The following is a 27,063-nucleotide window of genomic DNA, read 5'->3' on the forward strand; positions in this document are numbered from 1 at the left end:
CTGGGCCCAGGCCGCAATTCCCTCCATCTGCCTGGTGGTGGCCCAGGTTTGAACCTGACAATAAAAAGACCCTTATGTGCTTGCATTGGAAACCAGCTCCTTGGTGGTCTCTGGGGGTTTCTCAACAAGGGTACAGCCTGACCTGGTCAAAAGCTTGTGCCTGGAGAGGCTGCAGGGCTTTATGGAGGAGGATCTTCTTATCCAGCTAAATAGTATGATCTGTCAAGTTGCCTTCTAAATATTTTTGTTCATGCTCAGAGATGAGTGCTGTTGTAAGCTTTGCTCAAAGCAGCCTCTCTTTGCAGTGGCAATAGTTATTACAGAGACTTATAACTGGTCAACCAGATAATAGAAATGACTATTAAGTAATCAGCCATAAATGGATATCTAGCTATTCCCCTCCAAGGCTCAGCGAACACTGCAGAAGGAGAAAATAACTAACAGTTGGAGGAAAGAGTGGAGACTTGTGGGATGCTTTCTTTCGACATGGCATGGCCACTGTATTCGTGAACTCACTGTGATCATCTACACATAACCTGTATAATACAAGACTGGGATAGTCAACATTCTGTAATGAAGGGATGATTGCTAGGGAAGAGGTTCACAAGCCCCCAACCTTCCCTCAGCATCTTTTTAGGCAGTTAACAGTTGTTGAGTCAAGTACGAAGACCCCAGAACTCACATAAAAATGCCCAAGTATGGCTTTATTATTTATAGCCCAGGCTAGCCTCAAACTCAAAATCACCATGCTCTTTCAGCACATACGCTGTCCCAGTGGTGTGGAGGCAGGGAGAGGAGGACCTCTGGGACTTCCTGGCATGTCAGTCTAGTTTTGACTGTTGAGCACCAGGTCACTGACACTCTCAAAGAGGCTGCCATTTTTGAGGATGACACCCAAGGTTTTCTTCTGGCCTCTGTACACATGTGAACCCTGCCCCCTACAAATGCATTTAAAAAAGGGGGTGAGCACAGTTAGCAGGGTTGCGGTACATGAGACGGGCAAGGTAAAATTCTGAGGTTTCCTATGAATACAGTTGGCTCCTCTCAACAAGAAACTAATTTCATTTTGTTTGTTTGTTTTTCGAGACAGGGTTTCTCTGTGTAACCACTCTAGCTATTCTGGAACTTTCTCTGTAGACCATGCTGGCCTCGAACTCACAGAAATCTGCCTGCCTCTGCTGGGACTAAAGGCGTGTGCCATCACTGCCTGGCTAATTTGTTCAATCTGAAAGCTCTGCTCTCCTTACATTTGGCTGTTTTAGTGTTAAATTTGTGTCCTTCCGACTAGAATACAGAAATGTATAGCCATCTTATATATTTTATGAACTAATTTCCCTTCTGCTTTTACAATTAAAAAAGTACACTTATTTATAATGTGTATGTGTGTGGAAGTCAGAGTAGAACTTGCTAGAGTTGGTTCTTCCCCCACGCAAGTTCCGGTGGTTATACCCGGGTCATCAGGCTTGGAGGCAAGCATCTTTACCAGATAAGGCTTCTTGTTGGCCCGAATCTTGTTCTGAAATCAACTTTCTCATTCTGTAGCCCAGGCTGACCTGACGGCAGTCCTCCGGCCTTAGCCTCCAAGTGCTGGGATTATAGGTGTGTGCCACCACACCAGAATCTTGTCTTTGTGTTATTTCCTGGTGTCATATAATTTTAATGTACTGCCTTACTTTAATAAGATATATATTAAAAATTCAGATATACCTAGGCAGGTGTGATGTGTATGGCTTTAATCCCAGCACTTGGGAGGTAGAGGCAGGCGAGTCTCTGAGTTACATGCCGGCCTGAAGTTCTAAGCCAGCCAGGGCTACACAGTGAGACCCTGTCTCAAATAAAATAAAGCAAATTCAGACACACATAAGTAAAATGGCATTTAAAATACAATGAAAAGAACTGTGAAAGCATAAAACTAAGGTAAGATAAAATCAACTCAGGGAAATCCAGTTAAAAGCCAAATAAAGCTGTATTTTTTATACTGTACAAAAGAAAATTTACATTCTTACTGTAGCTAGATACATCAAGGGAGAAATGACACATCCCTCAAGAGACACAATATTTAACATCTGAGATGTTAGGTTTCTGCATTGCAGACTCATATTGAATTTTATACATCTTTATTTACAATAACTTAAAATATTTTTTCATCTCTGGCAGATATTTACAAGTTCAACAGTGACTACATTTCACATTTCAACAATCAACAGCATTAATCCATTCAATGGGACAAGATAATGGCTCACATGCACCAATACATATGATCTTAATTAACTGTGCGTTTATTTTTTTCTTCAGTTCTGGAAAAATTTTTTTTCCCACTAGTCCTAAGTTAAAAGGACATTTGTCAATAAAGATCAGACTTTTTACATGCCTGCCCAGAATTTCACCAGCAGAATCCCCTCAATACTTGGGAGTTTACACCAAGCTATAAATTGGTGTTGGTTAAAAACAACAACAAGCTGGCCTAACATATCCTACTATGAAACAAATAACGAAAGTGGGATATTCTGTTTGCCTGTTACAGAAGTCACATTACATAAAACCAAGGCAGTAAAATCCTTGCACTGCTAAAACAGTTTCTTTTCACCAATTTTAAATAGAATTTAATAAAGCCTGCCTCATTTTTAGAAGAACCAAAAAGATCCAATGTAAAACCCAGGATAGACTTCAAATATTTTTAACATCACATGGAGCATATTTTGCATTCTATTTAGACAATATAATTTTTAAAAAATCCAAACTATTACCAGTCATTATTTGAAAGCCAATCTTCTCTTCCAAAAAGCAATACACTCTTGTTAATTTTTTGAGATAGGGTCTCATTATGTAGCTCTGGCTATTCTGGAACTCATTATGTAGACCAGGCTGGCCTCAAACTCAGAGAAATGCCTGCGTCTGCCTCTCGAGTGCTGGGATTAAAGGCGTGCACCACCATGCTCAGTCCAACATTTATTAACTATAACGTAGTATTAAAAAAAATAAAAGAACATGTTTAGAATAGCAGTTTGATTTAAGAAGTCATTAAACACATTGAACCCTTTAGATCTTTTTGGCCTACATATTTTAGAAGGGGATATTGTAGCTTCCTTCAGTCCAATCACGTTTTTAAAGCAAAGACAAAAAGCAGTAAGAGTGGACATGTACATAAATCAATGTAAACTAACCAGACGGTAAGTTTAGCTAATATTATACTAGAAATAAATGCCACTGCCCGTTAAGGAGTACCATTCAATAATTTTCCTTATAATTTTATCTAAACAACCCATAATATATAATATACCAATTTAAGGAGTTTCCCCTTTCATATTCAACACTGATAAGCCAGATCCTTAGTTATAATAACAACTTGTCATAAGGAATAAAATTAAGACTTATTCTTTAATTGGTATTATTGGGGCACTGACATCTTACTGATGTGAGAACAAAATAGAATCTTGTCTATCTATTTACTGTATTTGTGTTTTCCAGTTCAAACAATGCATTGTTATTTGTTTCCCTTGGCGTTAGAAAGCATTAAAGGGGTTACATTCCTTCACAGATGCTTTAAAAATGATTTTGGTCAGTAACATTTTCTTTGGTAAATTTTGTGATTGATGAAGATGTAAAAATATCTCCTGATACGACTAATACTGAACTGTTACACTCAAACACAGCAAGCCACAGAGCAACTCTGTAGATGGGGATAGACCATCCAATTAGGCTCATTTCTCTTTGTAAATAAAAAGATCTATTAGCCCGACCTCCAGCTACACAATTTTTAAAAAAGACTCATTTATACCTTAAGATACACTTAATTCTACTTTTTTGGTAAAACCATATTAAATGTAGTAGTATAATATCAGACACATGAATATGCCTTAGTCTGTAAACATTATGAACCCATTTTCTCAAAGTCCAGAAGCAAAACATAGAAACTCTTATTTCTGTACTACACTGCCAGTTATTTCCTGTCACCCTGGATTTCTGTGAAACTGTAGCCTGAATATTTGGTCCTGTATATATTTCTCATAGGACAAATGTCTAATATTACAAAAATACTGGAGGAAAAAAAAAAGAGCAAAATCTTGTGGGTTATGTGGTTGGAATTAGACAAAGCACACCTACATGGACAAGGAGGCAGGCTGTGCCTCCCACAGGAACAGCAGTTCCTATGTAGTTCAGTACCGGGGTGATCTAGCCATTAGATTCACACAGCATAAACAATACTAAAATTTGTCTCACCACATTAGCATGGAAAATTGTACCAACCTGATGACTCATGATTTTGTTAATATCATTTCACACCATATTTCATGTTTCTATAACCTGGCAAACACTATTTTTTAAGAGGTTAAGCTGTCAATAGCTAGTTTTCAAATCCCTTATTTTTGAAAACCACTTTGAGAAAAAAAATGCAAAGTATTACAGTAAGTGTCTCACCCAACCTGGTGGGGAAGCAATGACAGCAGTCATTCGGCTTGACAGAGAAAAGCCTCTTGCTCCAACTGCATCACACAACCATGACAAAGCATTCTTTTTAAATTGCAAAACTATATATAATTGAAATATTAAGCTTTTTTGGTTAAAAAAAAAACCCTTTATAATGTAATCCAAGTTCAGAAATGGAGTGCTCCTCCTTACCAGTGTTTTACAGGATGCCACCTTACCCATAAAGACAGAAACTAGTATTTTTATTTATAAATGAACATGCAGTGAATTAAATGAGACAGCTGATTGTCAACAACTGAAGTACTCAAAAACGGACCCAAAGAAACCTCATAAAATGAGGTAGGAAAAACACATCACTGCATTAAAGTACTCACAAAAACAGTGCAAACGAAAGCAATTTAAAGAAGTTCTTCTCAGTATCCTGGTGTCTGATAAGTAATTCTAATAACTGAGACTATAGGAATTTAGACTTCAGTTTGGAGACTCTGAGCTTACATAGCTGAGACTATGAAACTTTGAGTCATTTTCATACGGAATATGTGTTATAAATGACAGAGGGCATTATGAATCATAAGTTTCATACTCACTATAAACCCTTTCCAATCATATATAAAATATTGCTTTCATCTGCTCTAAGCACAGTAAGAAACAGTCTCTCTCTAGCTTAATAATGAATGGAATTGATGTTATCTTTATTATTTCTTTTTTTTTTTTTTTAGATTTATTTATTTATGTATACAGTGTTCTGCCTGCATGTCTGCAGGCCAGAACAGAAGAGGGCACCAGATCTCATTACAGATGGTTGTGAGCCACCATGTGGTTGCTGGGAATTGAACTCAGGACCTTTGGAAGAACAGCCAGTGCTCTTAACCTCTGAGCCATCTCTCCAGCCCTGATGTTATCTTTACTTTGCAGTCCTCCATATTGTACCTTTGGTGACTGAAAACTGGCTGATTCCAAAATCACTTTTAAATAGTTAGAACACTGATTAAAGTCATTTCATTGGGTTTATTTTACATTTAAACAAACCCCCACAAATACAAATAACATGGCAGCATATAACTGTTATGTGGCAGAGAATTCATAAGGCATGAATTAGAAAAGAGTAATGTGCTACACAGATACCTACATTTGAACACATCCCCATCTGTATTTAGTATTGTACATTTTTTTTCTGGAATGAATACTTTTCTTAATGTATTCACCAACCACTAGACCAGAAACAGAAAGAAAGTGCAGAAATGGAAAAGCGTTAGATACATATCTACCAAAGTGTGGGTAACAGGAAGCAGTGGGGTGTGGATAAGCATTTGACTGGGGACAAGGTTCGATTATGGCTCTGCTTCTTAGTTATGGACTTTATTTCACAACCTCTTTGAGCCTCAGTTTCCTGAGGATGGATGGATGTGTACGGGAGAGAGAGTAGCTAAATTATCTCTAGGGTTTCTCCTCGCACAGAAATTCTGATCTGCAATACACAGGCATGGAACAGTAAAGGAGTAAGACTTTAAACAACACCTGTTACCTCCCTGGCTTCTTAATATATTTTCATATTTAAAAACCTTACTTCTAAGTCAACTTTTTACTTTACATTTTAGTTTTCTTATTAATAACATTAATTTAAAGTCACATAGAAGAACTCCTAAACCTTCAGATGCTGTATTCCTTAATTTGACCTAGCACAGATGGCACCAATCATTTTTTAAAATTATATAAAACAAACACTTTTCCCTAAATGTCTTTTTCTGTTGGTGGGATGAAGCTTTATGAAAGCTGAGGAGTATTAAAGGGAAGTTGTTAAAGGACAAAGAATGGACATTTCTGGCTTACATTTCTAACAGGTGCTGTGTAACTGAACGAAAACCATTTTAAATGAGGTGTTGCTAACACACAGTGGTTAGAATGATTCTTAGAAAATTGGACAGTTGGTGTAACTCATTTCATTTGAACTATTATGTTATACAGGAATTTTTTTTCTAAGACCATGGCTATAAAGAATGAAGGATTTCTTTATTGAGACTGAATCACAGCCCAAAGAATAGGATTCAAATGTTACAGGGTTGTGAAATATTAATCAGGATGTATATACAAAATCTATACATACCAATAAATGAAAGCCTCTTAAGATGAAAAGCACTTTTTTTCTTCTTCTGGTTTTTCAAGACAGGGTTTCTCTGTGTAGCCTTGGCTGTCCTAGAACATGCTCTGTAGACCAGGCTGGCCTCGAACTCAGAGATCCATTTGCCTCTGCCTCCCAGAGTGCTGGGATTAAAGGTGTGCGCCACTATACCTGGCTCTGGAAAATATCTTAAAACCAACTTTACAGTTATAACATTTCTAATTAAAGGACATTTTCTTGTATCTACTACAGTTTATGCTATAACTTCAAATTATTTGGTATTCTTTTGTGCTTTAACTAAAATGCTTGACTTGGATGCCAATATATGTGCACTTGGGCCCATTAGCCTTTTACTAATCCAGGTATGTTTTGCTACAGAGTCACTGACACCTCCCTTTACGCACTAGAAACCTGTTGTTTAGTATGTTAGAAAATCATTTTATTTCACTAGTTTTCACTGTTTTACAATGTTTTGTAGTTTACTTTATGTCACTTAGTTAAATTAGTAGAAATAGGACTAAAATGTGTCTGTGATAATTGCATATATGCATATTATAAAAATCAATAAATCATGTATCAGCTTTTAGCTTTACTCCAAATTTTGGCAATGATGTGTCTAATAGCTGAGGTTCTAGTTTTCCATTTGCTGGGAGCTGAAAATTTATAGACCACCAAATCCAATCAAGGATGAGTCTAACACAAGGCCCCCTAAACAAACAGACACACAGACAAACAACTCTTCCAAAAGTGGTGGTGGTTTATGTGTGAAAAAAAAAAAGAGAGGCATTTTCCTGGTTAATTTATCAAATTCTACTGTAAATAGAGAGAACACAACTTTGTCAATTAAGAGAACACTTGCTTTCCATAAAGGCAGTATATTTTTCTTTCACAATAATACATAAAATGTCTACATGTACAAGGGCATGTGTAACTGATGTCTTTAGATGGATAGCGGTCGAAGTCACAATACTGATTTTCAAAATCCCAATATATTCCCTTCTTTTTCAAACAAAGCCTGAGACCCAGAAGAGATATAAGAAAGTCTTATCCAACCAAATCATAACCAAAAAATTTAAACCAATAGTGTATTTTTGTAGCCTCTTAGCAGTTACCAAATGCTACTTACATACATTCAACATCTAGCTTACTGGCATGATTTCAAAGTTTTATAAAAACGAGAAACTTTGCAGATAATCAGAAGATTCACAAATTGCATTAAACACAAAGGCAGTGTGGTCCTTGTGGAGAAATCAAGTCAGTACCCTCTGGTAGAAATGTTCTATAAAAATGTGTCACATTGAAGTATCAGTGTTTTCAACCAATTATCTGTCCCTGATGTATTTCCTCGGAGTATATGATCTCAGGACTTTAGGTATCTTTATCCAATATCTGACTGAATTTAGGTACATCTAGGAAGCAGCTGAAAGGGTTTCTCCAATAGTCTGACATCACAGAAAGTGGACTGAGAAATCCCTCTCTTTACCTGAAGACGTACAGCTTCTACTTCAGTCATTATCAACTCACAAAGGAAAAAAAGAAAACAATTATAACGTCACCTCACATACAATCTCACACAAACTAAACGAAGAACATCCTTCCCCCCACACAACCCCAGCACCAAAGTGTCAATCGTTCCTAGGAAATAGAACATGCCCCTTGGAGTCTCTGATTTGCTAGTTCAAACTTTAAGGGCAGAAATGTCCTCAAGTCCTTGTGGGAAGAGGGAAGACATGTTGTTAATGACTAGAGAGCCATTGAGAAAGTGCATTATCAATTACACAATCAACTTAGAGCCCCGGCCTCCAATGGAGGTGGTCACAAGTTAATTTAAATGCCTCAATAATTAAACATCTATGTCCTTGGGATAAAGGAAAGGGGGTGCAGCTAGCCTCATTTTAATGAAAAATTGCAGTAGTCCACCACCTTCCCCCATGCTTCTCAAGAATATAAAATTGCACAGACTCAGAGAAGTCCAAAGTCATAGCAGAATCTCTGAGGCACTCCTGGTTAAGAGAGAAAAAAATATGATCCAGTTATCTTCATAGTTCCATAGATTATGTGAACAAACCCGTTTTGTTTTTAAACAAAAGCCAAAGAATCACTTCATAGGGATCATATACACCATTTCCTCTAACATACCCTCAGTCTCACAGTGTTGAAATGGGACCGATCAGCCTACGATGGATTGCACATTACCCAAGGAGAAAGGAAGGCGTGGAAAAGGCAAACATCTTACACTGCTTCACAAACACATTTACAAGGAATAAGTGGAGAGAGGTTCAAGGAAAAAGAAAACCTTATTGCTGTTTCCATACAAAATACAGTAGGAAGATACCTAAGCTAAACCAGATCTGATTACAGTGACATTTTTTTCACAATGTGGGATGAAGTGTCTTGCACAATGAAATGTTCAGTCTAAAAGGTAAGGAGAATGAGGGGACATCAAAACTACACCTGGGATATTAGCTGCATATTGAAACTCGGGGATCGAGACTGCTTGGTTAAGGGGGCTCCTGGGCTGAGGAGCTCTTTTCCTTCGCCAGCATGACCTAGCCGGTCTTCTTGTAGACTGATAGTTGAGTATCGATTAGCATTTGTAGCTGCTAGATTAGTGACTCCCTCAGTGCCAACCCCAATGCTGGTACTTGCTTGACTGCCATTCACATAGTCAAATGACTTGCTGGAGGAAGCACTGGCTGTCCGGATGAGACTTAAACTATTGGTTTTTGGCACCACCTGGCCAGCAGGCAGGCTCAGGTGTTTCTTCATCGGCGTCAGCTCGACTGAATCTAGGCTAAGATCGGCTGGTTGTCCAAACTGCTTGCGAACTCCTGAATCTCGAGGGCTCTCACTGGATTTGATGGCAGATGCTGTTTCTTTATCTTTGGCGGACCGCCCAGTTGCTACTTTCCGTAAACTTCCCCTCTGAGAAGAGGACGGTTTGGTCCCAGGTGGTTGGCTGCTGAGAGAAGCCCCCGAGGAAAATCCTTCGTCTGCATCGTTCATGTTTAAAGACTCTTCTCCATTTAGACCCTCAGCACCTAAAAAGTAAATCAGACAGACTCAGCAACAGCTAAATGAAGTAAAAAGCAGCTGTGAATAACACTGACCTAATCTCAGGAATGTTTGCCATAGGTTTGTAATGGCCTTAGCACTTTAGTTTAGGGGACGAAACCTCTACACAGGGGTCTAACACACTACTCAGGCTTTTCATCTGGCTTCAGTTGTCCTGATTTTGTAAAACTATCCACAAACAATAACTAGTAAACTATCACCACCTAGGCATAGAAAACTAAAATATAACACTTTAAAAACACACTGTCATCCATTTGAAGTCACTGTACCTACATGTCTGAAAACAAAACTCTTTCTTCATTTTTTTCTTTAACCCATCATATAACACGTGCTGTACAAAAGGAATTCTCTTCTAATTCAGTTACCCAGAATTGTACCAAGTCGTTTAGGCCTATAGGCCAAACTCTTTAAATTAAAATAAAAATGTATTATCTATTTGGCAGCTAACTGCATTTATATAGCTTCTTAATAGATTTCTTTTTATTATCTACTAAATTTGCCAACTCAACTAAAAAAACTACATTGCTGTAGTAACTTCACACTCACATTTTGTCTTATGGACACACCCTGCAAATTGATTTCCATATTTCCTCAGCCAATCAGTAAAGAGTATACTGAGTGTGAGGCGGCAAAGGGAACTCGCAGGGATATTTCTACTGTCTGTATTATGTATTTCTTAACAGTTTACATTCTTTTTCCTTGCTTCGTTTTTCCAAGGCAGGGTTTCACTGTTTAACGGCCTTGGCTGTCCTGGAACTAGTTCTGTAGAGCAGGCTGGCCTCGAACTCACAGATATCCACCTGCCTCTGCCTCCTGAGTGCTGGGACTAAAGGTGTGCACCACCACCGCCCCGCACAGTTTACATTCTTGACAGGAGAGTGAGCGCTGTCAGATTCATAGAGCACTGCAATGCTGCATCACCTCTCCCAGTCACTGCGCTTAGGGAAAGAATCTTCATCTCGACTTTGTGAGAGGAGAGTCAAATAGAACATAATGAGGTTGTAGTTTCCAGACAGCCCAATTCTTTTACTGAAAAGTATGATCAAACAGTCTCAAAATTAATGTTTTCGTCTTTCAAAAACTGAACATATATTTCCCAGACTGAAAGAAAGTACGAATCTGTAAAACTGACATTAACATGATAGTTAAGGTAAATGTTAAGGAACAATCTAAACACTAATTTCAGACACAGGTTATCTAAGCAAAATGTACATATTCAAACATAATCTGTTACTAACATAGTACCTGGAAAAATAAAAATATTTTTTAGTTGCATTTCTTCAGATGGATTAGTTATTTTACTTCTAAAAAAGAATCAAATTAGGCGATCCTTAAAGCAAAAGGCAACTTGTTACATATATGTATCTAAGTATAAATATAAATATCTACAGCAATTTGATGTTTAATCACCATGCAAAGCCATGTGGAAAAACATTTACTAAAAAAAAGCAACTGACACTACTTCTCTCAATCCCTTCAAAAGAACTGGGCATCATGTACCTCAAAAATAAAATTTTTAGATCCGATTCACATTACCTTTCTTAATAATTGACTTACAAGTAGTATAAATTCCAAATATTCAAAACTATGAATATAAAACTGGATTGGTTTATCTAATAGTTAGGACAGGAGACTGAGAGACTTAGTGTTGGTTCTGAATCTTGCTACATGCAGATCTGATGCCCAAGCAGTATGCTAGAAGAGGGGTGATAACATAAAAAGCCACCATGCAAGAGAATCTACTGCTATTTTATACACTAGAAATGTTATTTCAATTTGATGGAACATTGATTATCCATAAATCACAGGCACTATCTTAAAACCTTTATTTGAAACATATAATAAATTAATTTAAAAATGTCTTAGCATTACTCTGTGTGTGTGGCAGTCAGAGGACAATTCTGTGGAACTGGTTTTCTCCATTCACCGTCACATGGGTTCTACAGATCACACTCAGATCCCCAGGCTTGCAGGGCAAGCACCTTTAACAACTGAACAACTGTGCCTGTCCTAATAAACACATTTTTATTATAAAAACATCATTGCTACAAACATGTTTTATTTTAAAGAATGTTACATATGTAATACAAAGGCTTCAGCATTCTATGGAATTACTAAAATTCTCATAAATTTTAATCAATTTCCTTTTCTCTCTGTCTTAAAAACCCTCAAAGGAAGCCAGGTGTGGTGGTGCACACCTTTAATCCCAGCACTCAGGAGGTAGTGGCAGATGGATCTCTGAGGAGTTTCTGTGAGTTCGAGGACAGTCTGGTCTACAGAGTGAGTTCCAGGACAGCCAGGGCTACACAGAGAAACCCTGTCTCAAAAAACCAAAACCATCACCAACAGAAAACTCCCAGGAGATAAAAATGCAATTGAGTCTCAAAACATCTTTCCCTTTGTAGTTTTTCTGGAGGTGACAACATCCACGACTCCAAGAAGACCCGAGTGAAAAGGGTTTCACTGACCTTTTTGTTCATGGCGCGTTTCTCATACATTCTGCATCTACGAACACTTATTTAAAAACCACATTTAATCTAGGTTAGGAGATAAAATTATCGCTCTCCTTTTCGGAGACAAGGTCTCTCTGTGTGGTGTGAGCTGGTCTTGAGCTCACAAAGACTGACTGTCTCCTGAGTGGCAGGATCAAAGGCGTGCACCACCACACCAACCAGCTTCAAACACGTTAGAGAAATGTATTCACTTTCCTTGGGCTATACACCCCTGCAAACTACCCCAAACTAAAAGATTAACGATATCAGGGGACTTAATAGAGTTAAAAAGATATTAAAAAGGAATTACTGGGGTTGGGGATTTAGCTCAGTGGTAGAGCGCTTGCCTAGCAAGCACAAGGCCCTGGGTTCGGTCCTCAGCTCCAGAAAAAAAAAAAGGGAATTACTATTTTGGTTCCTTTTTCAAAGTATATGCCTGATTAATTAGAAGTAATGCTTCAGCCTAGTGTCAGACTTGCAAGAATTTCATCAACTGCTAATATGACATTATTTTTAGCACAAATACTCTCAACATCCTAACAAAAGTTATACACAAATAGCAAATGGTTTATTTAGTCATCAACAATGAGAAATAGATTGCTGTTTAGTTTGGATCCACTCTAGGTTCCAAATCCACCTGTTTTCTCAAAAAAAAAAAATTTTTTTTTTTTTTTGGGCATTTAGAGAAGATACATCTAATTGCTGGGGTAAGATAAAGAGATACAAAAAGACAAAAAGGGAGGGCCACATCTTCCACAGCCATGTCAAGAGGGATCTCTAAAACAGGACCAACTTTGGGGTCATTAGGTCATGCACATGCAATACTGTTAAATGAAGTAAAGACAATTTAGGCAAATGGGTTAGGAACTGAGGGTACATTTAGATTCTTACTGAGCATGCTCAAATTTCTAATACACCGAAAAGAAAGATACTTCCTTAGGGTAGAAGGTAAGTATTTTATGTGTGTTTGGTCTTTAAAATAGGTAAATAGCTGATCTCTTTAAAAACTATGTATAGGTTTATTAGTATAAGGTTTTATGATAATGAAACCATCTGGCTACAGTTCTCTCTTCCACAAAGTTAACTCATATGCCATTTCATACACAGCAGCAGGCAAATAGTTTCCTGTCAGAGAGAAGTGTTCTTTTACAAGTAGTGACGGGGCACAGGTTCTTATTTGCAAATACCTACACTGTAGAGACAAGGCTCTTCTGTGCATGACCTGTAAACAACACATTTCACTTCCATCTGGGAGCTGTGACCACTATTTATAAAAACTGTGAAGTGCAGAATGCTTCAGGAGAGCACATTTATGGAGAAAAGATGTCAGTAACTTATTAGGCAACTGAATCCAGCTGTTGAGAAGCCAGTTAACACCAGCACTCTGTCAGAGACGGGAAATACTTGTTATGAGGACGCCCTGGGAAACAGGGAAATGCCAGGTCCACTTCAGTTTCTTAAATGGACTTGTCTTTTAAAATTCTCTTCACAGACTTCTACAGAATCAATCGTCATGTGTACACATTAATACAGACTACTAAGGCTCATGATCATTGGGTGCATTTTTTCCCTAGTGTTAGAACAAACATGCTCAGTAATGACAAATTCCAAGCATCTGCAGATCTTTTCATCCAGGTCCCTGCCTTGTTAGTAGCCATGCCAAGCTGCTGTTTGATGACACAGGGATGCAGACTCCAGGCCAGCACAAAGGGCAACTGAAGATTGTACCTAACCTGGTGCTAGGCATATGGGGAGGAGGGTTGCTTTGCAAGGAGGAGCTAGCACACCCAGGGGTTGTGGAGACACACACTAGAATGGCAAGGTGTTCTGCTCGGGGACAGAGAGCCAGGATCCTTCTCCAGCAACTGCCTCACTGACTTCTGCCTCCTCATCTCTGTCCTACCCTCTGTTGTGGCTGCTGCCGAGTTGGGCTCCGGCGAGCCATGCTCAGGGGTCCTGCGCACCTCCCCCTCTTGCACACGTTTGATCCCTAGGTCAGTGGAGCCGTGTTGGATCGGGGAGCCAGGAATACTCGAGTCAGCCTCGTTTGAGAAGTCAAAGCCATCTGGGATTCAACATATAAAATTTTAGTACTTTTGTGCTGCTCTGTTCTTTTCTGAGCATTCTGACCCAGGCAGATAAGAGAATGTATATATGGATATGATATTAACACAAACACTATCTCTATAGTTACATGTGTGTGCACAGCTTGCACACACATAAGGCAGCAGATGAACAATGTAAGGTTTGCAAATGACTAGGACAGAAAACTAGGGGTCATTAAAAATGACAATGTCTCTTCAGCAAGACAGCTTGACTCTTAAGTAATGCATCCATAAAGTACTGCTGGGTTCAGTTTTTAGGAAAAAAAGGAAAAGCAGATATAAAAATGCAAAAATTAGAAGCAATTCTTTTATGGCTAGCTTGTATTATACTGTTAGTTTGACAAGTCATATAGCTTTCTCCCACAGTGCTCATTTATGTACCTTTGTTCCAGTTAATAGGCTTAAAGCAACATTTTCCCCTATTTTTATTACTAGCTCAAAAAACAAAACGAAAAACAAAATTTAACTAGGTCTTATTTTATGTTTTAACATTAACAGAACAGTCTAACAAATCCCTACTTTATAATCAGACATATTTTTACATCAAAATAACTAAGCATTATCACACTTCTAGTACCATCTTTAAGGTGAAAATATTTTACTTGAATACAGAGAACATTAATTACTATCAAGCATTAGTACATTCTGTACAAACAGTGATAAGTTATTTGAGTCCGTGAGTAAACATGGGATTTTGTACTGACCTTCTCGTCTCCATCTGTGACGACGGATCGAAGCTGTTGTAATTGCAGTCCGAGAGATCCTCGGCACTGTTGGAGTGACTTCCACTTTAAGCACCTTCTGGCCTTCTTGTGAAGAATCAGGTGCATCAAATGGTAACGAGTTTTTCATGGCATTGGCAACCTAAAATGATAATGTAAGTCTTACAAATTTACAACCAACATAGAATTTTTACCTCCTCTATAATGCATGTTTCCATATTTTTGAACATGTACACTTTGTAACATATAAAGTTATATAATATAAAAGCACGAATGTGTCAGAAGTATTTATTTTCAATATTATATATTCTTTTCAGCAGGCTTTTCAAATGAAAATTTATTATTAAAATGTGAACCATATACCACACTGGATTTTCTCTTTTTTTTTAATTTTTAAATTTTTATTTTATGTGGATTGGTGTTTTTGCTATGGGTGTCGGGTCCCCTGGAACGGGAGTTCCAGACAGTTGTGAGATGTCGTATGGGTACTAGGAATTGAACCCAGGTCCTCTGGAAGAGCAGTCAGTGCTCTTAACCGCTGAGCCATCTCTCCAGCCCACCACACTAGATTCTTGAAGTTGTTGAGTTTGAAAAGAAAAAAAAAACATTCCAAAGAAAAATGTTTAATATTTGTACCAAGATATAAAACAAGTTAGAATAAATTCCTGCTTTTTCATATGATAAGTAATAGAAAACTTAATCTGTGATAAAACAGTAACACTTTTCTGCACTCCTGTGTGGACAGATTTTCCCTGAACACATGTTGGCATTATCTCCTAGTATTTCCGCTTCTAAGGAAGAGACTGGGAAACCTGGTTACTAGGCAACTGCCATCTGACTGCTGTGTCTCTTAACAGGTAAGTAGTAATCCAGCAAAGACCTTGAGCTAGAGGACTGTCTTTCTTTCTTTCCACACATGGACAAGCACATGTTGGATGCAGCACCCTGAGAAAGTATGTCTGATCTACCCACACAGACCTAGAGAAGGAAGCTGTTTTGAGGCTTGATGTATATAAAGTTAAGTCTCTAAACTAAGTATTAGCAATAGAAGGGACACTTGTTTCTCCATTTTGTTTTACATATAGCTTTAGATATGAGAAAAATGCTACATATCAGTGAATTTGAGCTTAAAATTAAAAATGGTATAAATAAAATAGCTTTAAAAACTATCCCAAGTAGAAAATGCATAAACATTTTAAGTATCATGAAACCACCTCAGAAAGCTTAATAAAACCGGCAAAAAAAAAAAAAAAAAAATCAAAGCAAGTCAGGCATGGTGGTCCTGTAATCCCAGCACTTGGAAGACCAAGACAGAATTATACATTCAAAGCCAGATTGCGACACATAGGAAGGGAGGAAGGGAAAGCGTGAAGGAAGAAGAGAGAGGCCATGGACAGTCAAATTACCTACAACTACTAGTATTTTGTTTCCTCTTTCACATGTAGATTTAAAATACATAGATACTTTCCCATTTAACCTGTTACTATCTTTTCTTTAACATAAGTTCTCAAATATACAATTTCATCAAGGAAATACAAACTTCATTTGCTCTCTGTTATGGGAACACTGAGACTACTTTTATTTCTTTACAATTAAAAGTAACACTGTAGGCTAGGTGGTGGTGGCAGCAGCAAATGCCTTTAATCCCAGCACTCAGGAGGCAGCAGGTAGTTCTCTGTGTTCAAGATCAACTTGGTCTACAGAGCAAGTTCCAGAACAGTCAGTGCTGTTAGACAGAAAAACTCTGTCTCAAAAATTACAAAACCCCAAAATAAAAAAATAAAAGTAACTGTAATGTTGCATTTCTAGTACTTTCAATTTGAATTTATGTTTGTGTGTGTGTGTGTGTGTGTGTGTACCACATGCATGTCTGGTGCTCACAAAGGCCAGAAGAGGGCATCACATCTCCTGGAACTGGACTTCCAGATGGTTGTGAGCCAACATGTGAGTGCTGGGAATCAAACCCAGGTTCTCTAGGTCACTGAGCCACCTCTCCAGCCCTTTCTAATACTCTTTTAAGGTACTGGTTTCTAGACATACAAAGCTAGATGTGGGTTAAAGAATCTAAGAAAACGAGCACTCATTACTGCCTCTGCAAAGGGATGGCTAGAACCACGCCATCACCAAGGCATCAAGAATGCCTTTGTCTTCCTACCGTGTGTCCTTTCAACTTGGAGGGGGAGCTGCAGTCAGTTACGTCCATGTGGCATGGCAGTCAGAGGTCAATTCTATAGAGTCAGTGTTTGCCTTCCACCTCTCTGTAGGTTCTGGGGACAGAATTCAAGTCGAAGTTTGCATTGCAAAAGCCTTTATCCACTGGGTCATATTGCTGGCCCAACATCTGTATTTGATTTTTTTACTCTTGTGTGTGTGTGTGTGTGTGTGTGTGTGTGTGTGTGTGTGTGTGTGTGTGTGACTATGTCATGGCATGAGTCTGGAGGTCATAGGACCACCTGTGGGAGTCAGTTCTCTCCTCCTTCCAAGAGGATTCTGGGATTGACTCAGGCTGTCAGGCTTGGCAGCAGTGCCTTTATCTGGATCACCTCACAGGTCCCCACACACCGGGGGCGTGGGGTCTTTATCTGGAGTCACCTCACAGGTCCTACACACTGGGGGCATGGGGTCTTTTGGTTTTTGGTTTGGTTTTTTCGAGACAGGGTTTCTCTGCGTAGCTTTGGTGCCTGTCCTGGATCTCGCTCTGTAGACCAGGCTGGCCTTGAACTTCATGGAATCTTTAAATCAGAGTAAGATTATAATAGGGGTTTTCTTAAGCCAACAGAGGATATTCTTCTTTTGTGTATTAATTTTATTCTTTTTAAAAAAAATTATTTATTTATTTATTATGTATACAGCATTCTGCCTGCATGTGTCCCTGCAGGCCAGAAGAGGGCACCAGATCTCACTACAGATGGTTGTGAGCCACCATGTGGTTTTTGGGAATTGAACCCAGGTCCTCTGGAAGAGCAGCCAGCGCTCTTAACCACTGAGCCATCTCTCCAGCCTCCTTTTTTTTTTTTTATTTTTTTTATTTTTTGAGACAGGGTTTCTCTGTGTAGTTTTGGTGCCTGTTCTGGATCTCACTCTGTAGACCAGGCTGGCCTCGAACTCACAGAGATCCTCCTGGCTCTGCCTCCTGAGTGCTGGGATTAAAGGCGTGTGCCACCACTACCTTTTGTTTTTTATAACATAATTCTTTCCTGGTTCTTTGGGAATTTCCCATCATGCACCTCAACACCACTCATCTCACAGTTCCTCCATGTCCTCCCCTGACCCCTACAGCATTCCCGAAAAAAAATCAATTAAAAACAAAATAAACAAAAAAAAACCACTTTATTCCTCTGTCTTTCTAACACCTCTTCATTCATTCTAGTGGCCCTGGGTGCTGCGGTGTGTCATAGGGCATACACTTTTGTCCAACTGGCCCCACCCACAAAATGCTCATTGCAATGAATCACTGGTATGTTCAAGGCCTCTGGCACACCATCGTCACTGGACGCTCACTGAAACTCCTCTCAGATGTCCTACTGTTGCCCCAGTCATGGGATCCTGCTGTCGTTCCATAGGACCGGTCTTTTCATGAACTCCAGCAGGTCATAGATACGGTAAATGCTAGGGTGGGCCAATCTAAGGCTCAGGATGTGGGTCTAGGTGGTAGATGAGCTGGTCAGTCTGGGCCATTGGGATGGTCCCACTCTGGCAAGGGGCAGAGTGAGCTCTCCCGTGCCCATGGTGAGAGGTGAGACCATTTCAGGGGGCAGCTCTCCTGCTGCAGTGTAAAGCAAGGGACAGGGCCAGCTAGCCCAAGGCCAGTGACAGAGGGGCTGCTCAGCATGGCCCACGGATTTCAATGTCCATTGTTCCTATCTATGACCCCTGTGGCCTCACACGCCATGGACATCATCACAAACCTTTTTTTTTTTTGAGACAGGCTTTCTCTGTGTAGCCCTGACTGTCCTGGAACTCACTCTGCAGACCAGGCTGGCCTAGAACTCCGAGATCCACCTGCCTCTGCCTACTGAGTGCTGGAATTAAAGGCATGAGCCATCACCACCCAGCTCTATAACTTTTTTATATAAAGGTAATAATTTAGAATTTACATGTTTATGTGGAAAAAAATAGTCTCCTTCAGTGACTGCTTCATTTCTAAACTGCTCTAGTTTTTGATTATAATAACAAAGTGATTTCACATAAGCTTAAACAGCCTTTCTTTTTCTATAGAGCTGAATAAAACTTATGAGGCTGTCCTCTCTTTAACAGAGCTCTACTACATAGAACAGCCAGGAACTTACAGGGTAGCTGAGGATGGCCTCTACCCTGTGGCAATCAACCCCTTAGTTCCATGTACTGGGATTACCAGTGTAAACTACTATGCTCAACTTGGTTTTCTCGTGTTTTTTTTTTGTTTGTTTGTTTCTTGTTTTTTGTTTTTTTGTTTTGGTTTTTCGAGACAGGGTTTCTCTGTGTAGCTTTGCGCCTTTCCTGGAACTCACTTGGTAGCCCAGGCTGGCCTCGAACTCACAGAGATCCACCTGGCTCTGCCTCCCGAGTGCTGGGATTAAAGGCGTGCGCCACCACCGCCCGGCTTTTTTTTGTTTTTTTAAGACAGGGCTTCTCTGTGTAGTTTTGCGCCTTTCCTGGAACTCATTCTGTAGCCCAGGCTGGCCTCGAACTCACAGAGATCCGCCTGTCTCTGCCTCCTGAGTGCTGGGATTAAAGGTGTGCGCCACCACCGCCCCGCTCAGCTTTCTTAAGGATTTCAAAACATTTCATTTTTCATTTTATCTCAATATCCCCTGTCCTCTGCCCCATGGTAACAAGAAGAATCAACACACATCCAGAACTAGGACCTAAATAAATCTCTACTCTTTGGGGAAAAAAAAAAAGTATAAAAGAGTAACTTACCAAGAGTGGCTGAGAAAAGAGTTCTAGCTGGGCTCTATAAATGATGTCATCAAGTACTTCCTGGCCAAGGTCCCACTGTCCATTATACCTGGGGATAGATTATTTAGTACTTTTAATAGAGATCTCTGGTCTTCAGCACTTTAAAAGAAAACGGTTCCAAGTTCTACTACTTTAGTCGTAAAGCAAAACTTACACTTCCAATTCATTATTTCACTGCTGAATTATCCTAGCTTTGGTTATAACAACAAAATGAAGATTACAATGCTCTGTTTAAAATAGTTTACAGATGTTTCTTTATACAAATTGGTTTTTATCATGTGTTGATATTCAAAGTAATTTATTTAAAGTATTCGTGATAATCATGATAGTGAACTATGTAGAAACAATACAGTTTCCGTACAGAAAAACCTAATTTCATGACTAGTCATGTTATTAACTGGCTATTTGAAAAGTACTGACTAGATACTATATTAGAAAAACCAGGTAACAGGTTTATCATGGAACTGAAGATTCTATGATAAAGAAGACTTCATCTTCTTCCTACTTACATGGCATAGTAAACTCCTGTGAGAAGTTGCACCATAAATTCAGGATCTAATACTATTCGACCACAGATTTCTTTCCACTTTTTCTCATGTTGCCTCGGAAACCCACTCACACAAACCCTAGGAAAACACAGAAGTTAATGTGTGACTTCCTGACTGGCTAATCATACATTTAATGAGTCATCCATCCCTCAGCTACTGATGCCTGCTAAAAGTCAGTCATGAGCAGGTAGAAGATGTTTTGTTTTTAATTTTTAATTTTTTTTAAAGCACACCTTTATTCAGAAAGCATGTATTCTAGTGGACTACATAAACAGTAACAAGTTTCCCCAAATAGCTAACAACCTCTTTCACAGACATCCTTTTATTCCTTTTCTCTCTCTCAAACATATAAATACATAGCTTTTATCCATCTTAAATTATAGTGGGGAATTACCAGACAGTACATAAATTTTAAAACAGACATTGCAAAATAAGGCCACAATTATTTATCTGATGTTTAACTTAAGCAGAATTCAATGTGCGCAATTAGGATCTCCTCATTTTCTTTGCTGTGTAGTCAGTCAGGCACTGGAACTGGCGGCTCTCCTAGCAGGTGGGGCTGTTCCTTCCATAATGGAGCCACCATGGGCAATCTCAAACAGCAAGATCTGCAGTCCACACATCAGCAGTACCTCTGCTCCTTGGCACTGCAGACCAAGGACTTCCGGTGGCTCCTGGGCAGCATGGACTTTATTTTCTCTCCTTCTTTCCTTTGGAGACAGGGTCTCACTGTGTAACCTAACCCTGGGTGGCCTGGAGCTCTCTAGCCTCTGTCATTTGAGTGCTAGGACTAAAGACTGGGGTTATTATTCCTATAACCAAGCTTGCCTGTGAATCTTTTCTGCATGCTGTTTATATATCAGTGTATTCTTATCAATTATATTTAATTTTAACATAGCAGTTAAAATTAATCTGATGCCAAATGAACTTCTGGGTCCTCTTTTGGGGATCTTAGGATGCATAAGAGGTGTAAGAGTGGTTATGACGCCAAATAGAATATGCTATCACCTCTGTAGGCAGTGACAACAAAGACCACTGAAGCCACTGTAGTCAAAATACCATAATCAATTGCCTTTGTTTCACTGAGATGCTTCCAAAAGCTGTATCTTAATATATAGTTATAGAGTTATAACATTAATATTGTTTTAGGTTAATTATAATAGTAAGTTCAGAAGAAAAATTTTAGTGCCTTATTATAGTCTGAATCAACTAAAAATTATATACATATATAGAATATAATGAAGTAATAAAAATACTACAAGTTGAAAATTGCATTACATTGATAAAATTATTGGCACATGCCCCTAATCCTAGCACTCAAGAGACAGAAAGGAAGCCAGCCTGGGCCACACAACAAATGGGAGTCCAGCCTCACCTATAAAGAAGTTTATCACTAAAACAAAAACCAGATTATTACAGGTGAAGCTTGCTCATGTATTCCCTAATGGACAATAATAGGTATCAAATTACTGTAGTATATATATTTTATATGTTTAAAATAACCCAATGATTTTATCATATCAATAGTTACACACTAGAAATATCACTTGCAACTACTAAGAAAGATGAAAAAACTTGAGTATCAATTAAAAACAAGTACAAGGTTCAGAACAAAGTTTTTAAAAGTTCTCCAGGGGAGGCCGGGGTATGGCGCATGCCTTTAATCCTAGCACTTGGGAGGAAGAGGCAGGTGGATCTCTGAGTTCGAGGCCAGCCAGGTCTACAGATCGAGTTCCAGGACAGGCTCCAAAACTATACAGAGAAATCCTGTCTTGAAAAACCAAAAAATAAATTAAAAAAAAAAAAAAGTTCCTCAGGGGACACAGAATCTACATTAGAGGAAAGAACCTCGTTTTACCACTAACATTGTAAGTAGGATAAAATAATATACTAAATTTTAAGATAATCTGTAAACTCAAAGTTCTGGAAATTTAGATTAGACTTCTGCCAATTACTCAAACTAGTGAGTTTTGTTATAATCAGAACAGCATGTGAACCTGAGCATTCCTCAAAGACAGATTCCTGATCCCTATGAACTTTCCTTTGCGGTATTTATGATATGTCTCCTTTACCCACTAAGGGTGGAACATGTGACTATCCAACACAATGTAGCAGGTGAAAGGATTCCACACTATATGTACACTATTTGTACATTATGTGCATAACTATTCCAAAAGCAGCAGGTCATACTGGAGACTCTCAATCTACTCTGGCTTTGAAGAAGCAAGCTATGAGGTCATAAGCTGCCCATGCGGCATGAAAGTGAGGATGGACTCCAGCAGACAGCCAACTAGATAAAGAAACCTATAGTCCTACAACTATAGAACAGAATCTGACAAAAAGTCTTGTAAGAACACAGTTCTTTATGTCTTTTTAGAGTCTTAAAAAACCTCTAAGATGGCAGGTGTGGTAGGTAGCACATGCATTTAACTCCAGCACTCAGGAGGCAGAGGTAGGCAGATCTTAGTGAGTTGGAGACTAGTCTAGTCTACATAGGGAGTTTCTTCCAGGCCAGAACCACACAGTGAGACCCTTGTCTTCAAAAGAAAAAAAGACCCCAAGCAGAGGTAAGCCATGCTTACATTTCTGTCTCATAAAAACTATGAAATAATAAATGTATGATGTTATGAGTAGTTAAAATTGTGAAAACTTATTTTTCTTTTTAAAAATTGTTTTGTGCTGGGTAGTGGTGGTGGTGGTGGTGGTGGTGGTGGTGGTGGTGGTGGTGGTGGTGGTGATGCACTCCTTTAATCCTTTGGTGCACTTGGGAGGCAGAGGCAGGAGGATCTCTGTGAATTTGAGGCCAGCCTGGTCTACAGAGTGAGTTCCAGGACAGCCAGAGCTACACAGAGAAACCCTGTCTCCAGAAAAAAACAAAACAAACAAACAGAAAAACAACAAGTTTGGTGTGCATGTATATCTCACAACATGTTTGTGGGGGTCAGAAGACAACTTCTGGGAACTCAGTTTTCTCCCACTGCATTATTTCTGCCACAGTACTTCTACAAGAGCTTTCCTGCATAGCTTTGTAGTTTTGAGTTTCAGAGATTGAACTCACATTTTTTTTTTTTTTTGTATTTTGTTTTTTGTTTTTTCCCCGGAGCTGAGGAACTCACATTTTTTTTTTTTTTTTATATATTTTGTTTTTTGTTTTTTCCACCAGAGCTGAGGACTGAACCCAGGGCCTTGCGCTTGCTAGGCAAGTGCTCTACCACTGAGCTAAATCCCCAACCCCTGAACTCACATTTTAAGGGTTTCTCAGCACACTGGTTTACCTATCTGAGCCTCTTGCTGGCCCAAGAATTTGTTATGTAGCAAAAGAAAGGGACTGAATATGACCCCTCCCTCCCATCCCCCAAGACAGGGTTTCTCTGTGTATCCCTGGCTGTCCTGGAACTCACTCTGAGGTCCACACTGGCCTCAGATCCACCTATCTCTGCCTTCCTAGAGCTAGGATTAAAGCCATGTGCCACCACTGCCTGGCTAGGCTTGTATACGATTTAACTCTTGATTCAGTTTTCTAAGTCAAAAGTCATTTGGAATGTATAAGCTCAGAACTGAATTCTGTGAAACTGAACCAATTTATAGTACTTAAATGTTTTCTACAGTAGAATTCAGTCAAGCCTAACTTCTCAGGAATTCTAAAGTAATAAAGACTAATCTGTAGCAGCACACACAGAATATTCCTTTACCATCACACAGATAAATGGTACAGTATCAATCTTTTCCAATACAAACAAGTTTATAATGAAAGAAATGGAGGCTGAAAGGTCAGGAGTTCAAGGTCAGCTTGCACTACATAAGGCAATGTTTTAAACAAAAATGTATGAGGAAAAGATTCGCATTCTTAAGGTTTTCCCCATATATAACAGCTCTATTATTCAAATTCTTTTTTTTTTTTTTTTCTTTTTCAAGACAAGGTTTCTTTGTGTAACAGCCCTGGCTGTCCTGGAACTTACTTGGTAAACCAGGCTGGCCTTGAACTCACAGAGATCCACCTGTCTCTGCCTCACAAGTGCTGGGATTAAAAGCCTGCATCACCACTATCCAGAAAATATTTCAAAACTTTTAACATGATTTATAAAAACAATTGCATCTAGGGAGCAATCTGGTGTATTGATAAACGATCCTAAACTTAGTGGACTCGACCAGCTCCTTGTTCAGCTAGAAAATATTCTATTTAATGTTCAAATCATCTTTTTTATAATTTTTAATGATTTATTTTATAAGTGTTCTGTCTGCATGTGTGTATGTACAATTAATTATGTGAGGGCAGTACCAGAGTCCTAAACAGGGCACTGGAACATCTGGAACTGGATAAGGATAGTTGTAGGCCACTGTGTAGATAATGGGAAGTGAACCGGTCCTGTACAAAAAGTCAGTGCTCTTACCTGCTGAGCCATCTCTCCAGACCCTGAAAGTAATTTTCGTTCCTGTCGGAAGCTCCGTGAACTTTACTTCCTGCTGTACCAGAAGTTAAACAGCCCGACATATATAACACTTCCCCAGTAACTCTATGACTATGAACAGCAATAACTACTCTTCTCACCTGGAACCCATTCGACAGAGAGACTGGTACGACGAGGCAGGCATATATACAATAGCAGAATTATAGCACAGCATGAGGAAACTCAAGACTTCAAACCTAGAAAAGTAACAAAAAGATCACAATTATTTATTTCAATCTGAAACCACAGTAACTTATTTACTTACTAAATGGTTATAACAATGCCTTAATGTAAATCTTCATGTTTTTTTCTTAATCAGGTTACTGTAGAATTCTTCTCAGTAGTTTGCTTCCTTCTTATTATGAACCATAGCCCTTTGCTGTCATCAATATTTTCTTCTTAAAAAACAAATGAAGGGTGGACATGGTGTACACACCTTTAATCCCAGCACTCAGGAGGCAGGGGCAAGTGGATCTCTGTGAGTTCAAGGCCAGCCTGGTCTACAGAGCAAGATCCAGGACAGCCAGGGCTATGTAGAAAGAGCCTGTCTCAAAAACAACAAAACAATTTAAGGCTGGGTGTAGTGAAGCGCATCTTCAATCCCAGCACTGGAGGGCAGAGGCAGTCCCATCTCTGTGAGTTTGAAGCCATCCTGGTGTTCCAGGCCAGTCACAGCAACATAGTAAGACTGTCTCAATAAAATACATCTTCCATATTGACTGCTAAAATGGAACCATGGTTTAAAAGTCATTACATCTTGAAAAGGGAAAATGGAAGGGAGGAGGGATAGGAGACAGCTATTTTTATTAATGAACTGTGTGGAAGTAATGCATATTTAGTTTGGAGGTAAAACTAGATATACTGGTAAGATATTTCACAGTAAAAATTATACACAACAAAAGACTCCATAACATCCAATGCCATCACTCTTATACCCACTGAGATCAGAAGATGGACGTGAGATTAGTTGCCAGTAAGGATAACGAGAAACTTTTATTATTTATTGTCTTATGCTATGGGCATTTTGCTTGTGTGTGTGTGTCTGTGTACCATGAGCATGACTGGTGCCTAACGACACCAGAAGAGGGCTTTAATGCCCTAAAACTGTAGGTACATGTGGTTGTGAGCTGCCGTGTGGGTGGTGGAAATTGAACCCCGGTCCTCTGGAAGAACAGCAGGTGCTCTTAACTGCTGAGCCATCTCTCCAGCCCTGTGACACATATTTGATTGGTTACTAACCTTGTTTATTTAATAAAAGTTTGCTGAACTGCCCCATAAGCAGAGAATTTCCCCCAAGCAGCAGAAGCCATTCACAGTACAGAGGGAAAGAGGAAGGATTTGATTATAGATGAGACGCAGTGATACCACAAGGGTGCTGACCAGCCTGCTGTATGTACCACCCCACATGGAGAGGTGGTCAGCGGCTGCTGTGTGGGGAAGAACCAGTTTTCTCCATGGACAAGCTCCTCAATAACTTGTCCAATCCCAAGTGGTCAGCCCTGGATACATGTATATGCAAGCAAACAGACCCGGTAGATTACAGATACATGTGCATAATTAAGTGATTATGAATTTGGGAGGTGGGACACGGGAGGAGTTGAAGAGGGGGGGAGGAGGAGTGTAGATACAGTATTTATATATGACGTTCACAAAAAAGCTTTTCTGAGTAGTTCTTATTCAAAGTGATAAGGACCAGAAATGTTTCAGATTTTGCAGTTTTTCAGATTTTTTTTTTTTTTTTTTTTTTGGTTTTTCAAGACAGGGTTTCTCTGTGTAGCTTTGCGCCTTTCCTGGAACTCACTTGGCAGTCCAGGCTGGCCTCGAACTCACAGAGATACACCTGCCTCTGCCTCCCGAGTGCTGGGATTAAAGGCGTGCGCCACCACCACCCGGCGAGTTTTTCAGATTTTGTAATGTGCACCTTCTTTGGAGGTAAGGCCCAAGTCTATACCAGAAATTCATTTATGTTTCACATGTACCACACACACACAGACTGAAGGCAATTTTACATAGTATTTTATTTAACATTATATTATAACATGTAGGTGCATGTTCCCTGTGTCCCAGTCACACAGACTGTGAGGACTGTCTACCTGTGCCATCTTGCTGGTGCCCACCAGATTTTAGACTTTGGAACACTTCAGATTTGTAATTTTCAGACAAGGATGCTTAACCTGTATTATAA

The 27,063-nt window shown here is 39.2% G+C and overlaps 1 protein-coding gene across 3 annotated transcripts in view; it reads right to left on the bottom strand.

Moving 5' to 3' along the window:
- Positions 1-1,942: 1,942 nt before the first annotated feature.
- Positions 1,943-27,063, bottom strand: part of Hycc2 (hyccin PI4KA lipid kinase complex subunit 2) — a 61,840-nt gene continuing 36,719 nt past the window's right edge. For 2 of the 3 annotated variants that reach the window (XM_052749523.1, XM_052749524.1), the window contains exons 8-13: positions 24,980-25,075; positions 20,392-20,508; positions 19,844-19,931; positions 14,924-15,083; positions 14,018-14,179; positions 1,943-9,588 (exon numbers count right to left, since the gene is read on the bottom strand). In XM_052749523.1, coding sequence (XP_052605483.1) covers positions 8,996-9,588; positions 14,018-14,179; positions 14,924-15,083; positions 19,844-19,931; positions 20,392-20,508; positions 24,980-25,075 — 1,216 coding nt within the window. In that variant the 3' untranslated portion in view covers positions 1,943-8,995. The remainder of the gene's footprint in view (positions 9,589-14,017; positions 14,180-14,923; positions 15,084-19,843; positions 19,932-20,391; positions 20,509-24,979; positions 25,076-27,063) is intronic. The other variant, XM_052749525.1, reaches the window with a different exon arrangement.

Source organism: Peromyscus californicus, unplaced genomic scaffold (genome assembly GCF_007827085.1).
Source record: "Peromyscus californicus insignis strain IS unplaced genomic scaffold, ASM782708v3 Scaffold_21__1_contigs__length_65335640, whole genome shotgun sequence".
Classification (NCBI taxonomy): Eukaryota; Metazoa; Chordata; class Mammalia; order Rodentia; family Cricetidae; genus Peromyscus; species Peromyscus californicus.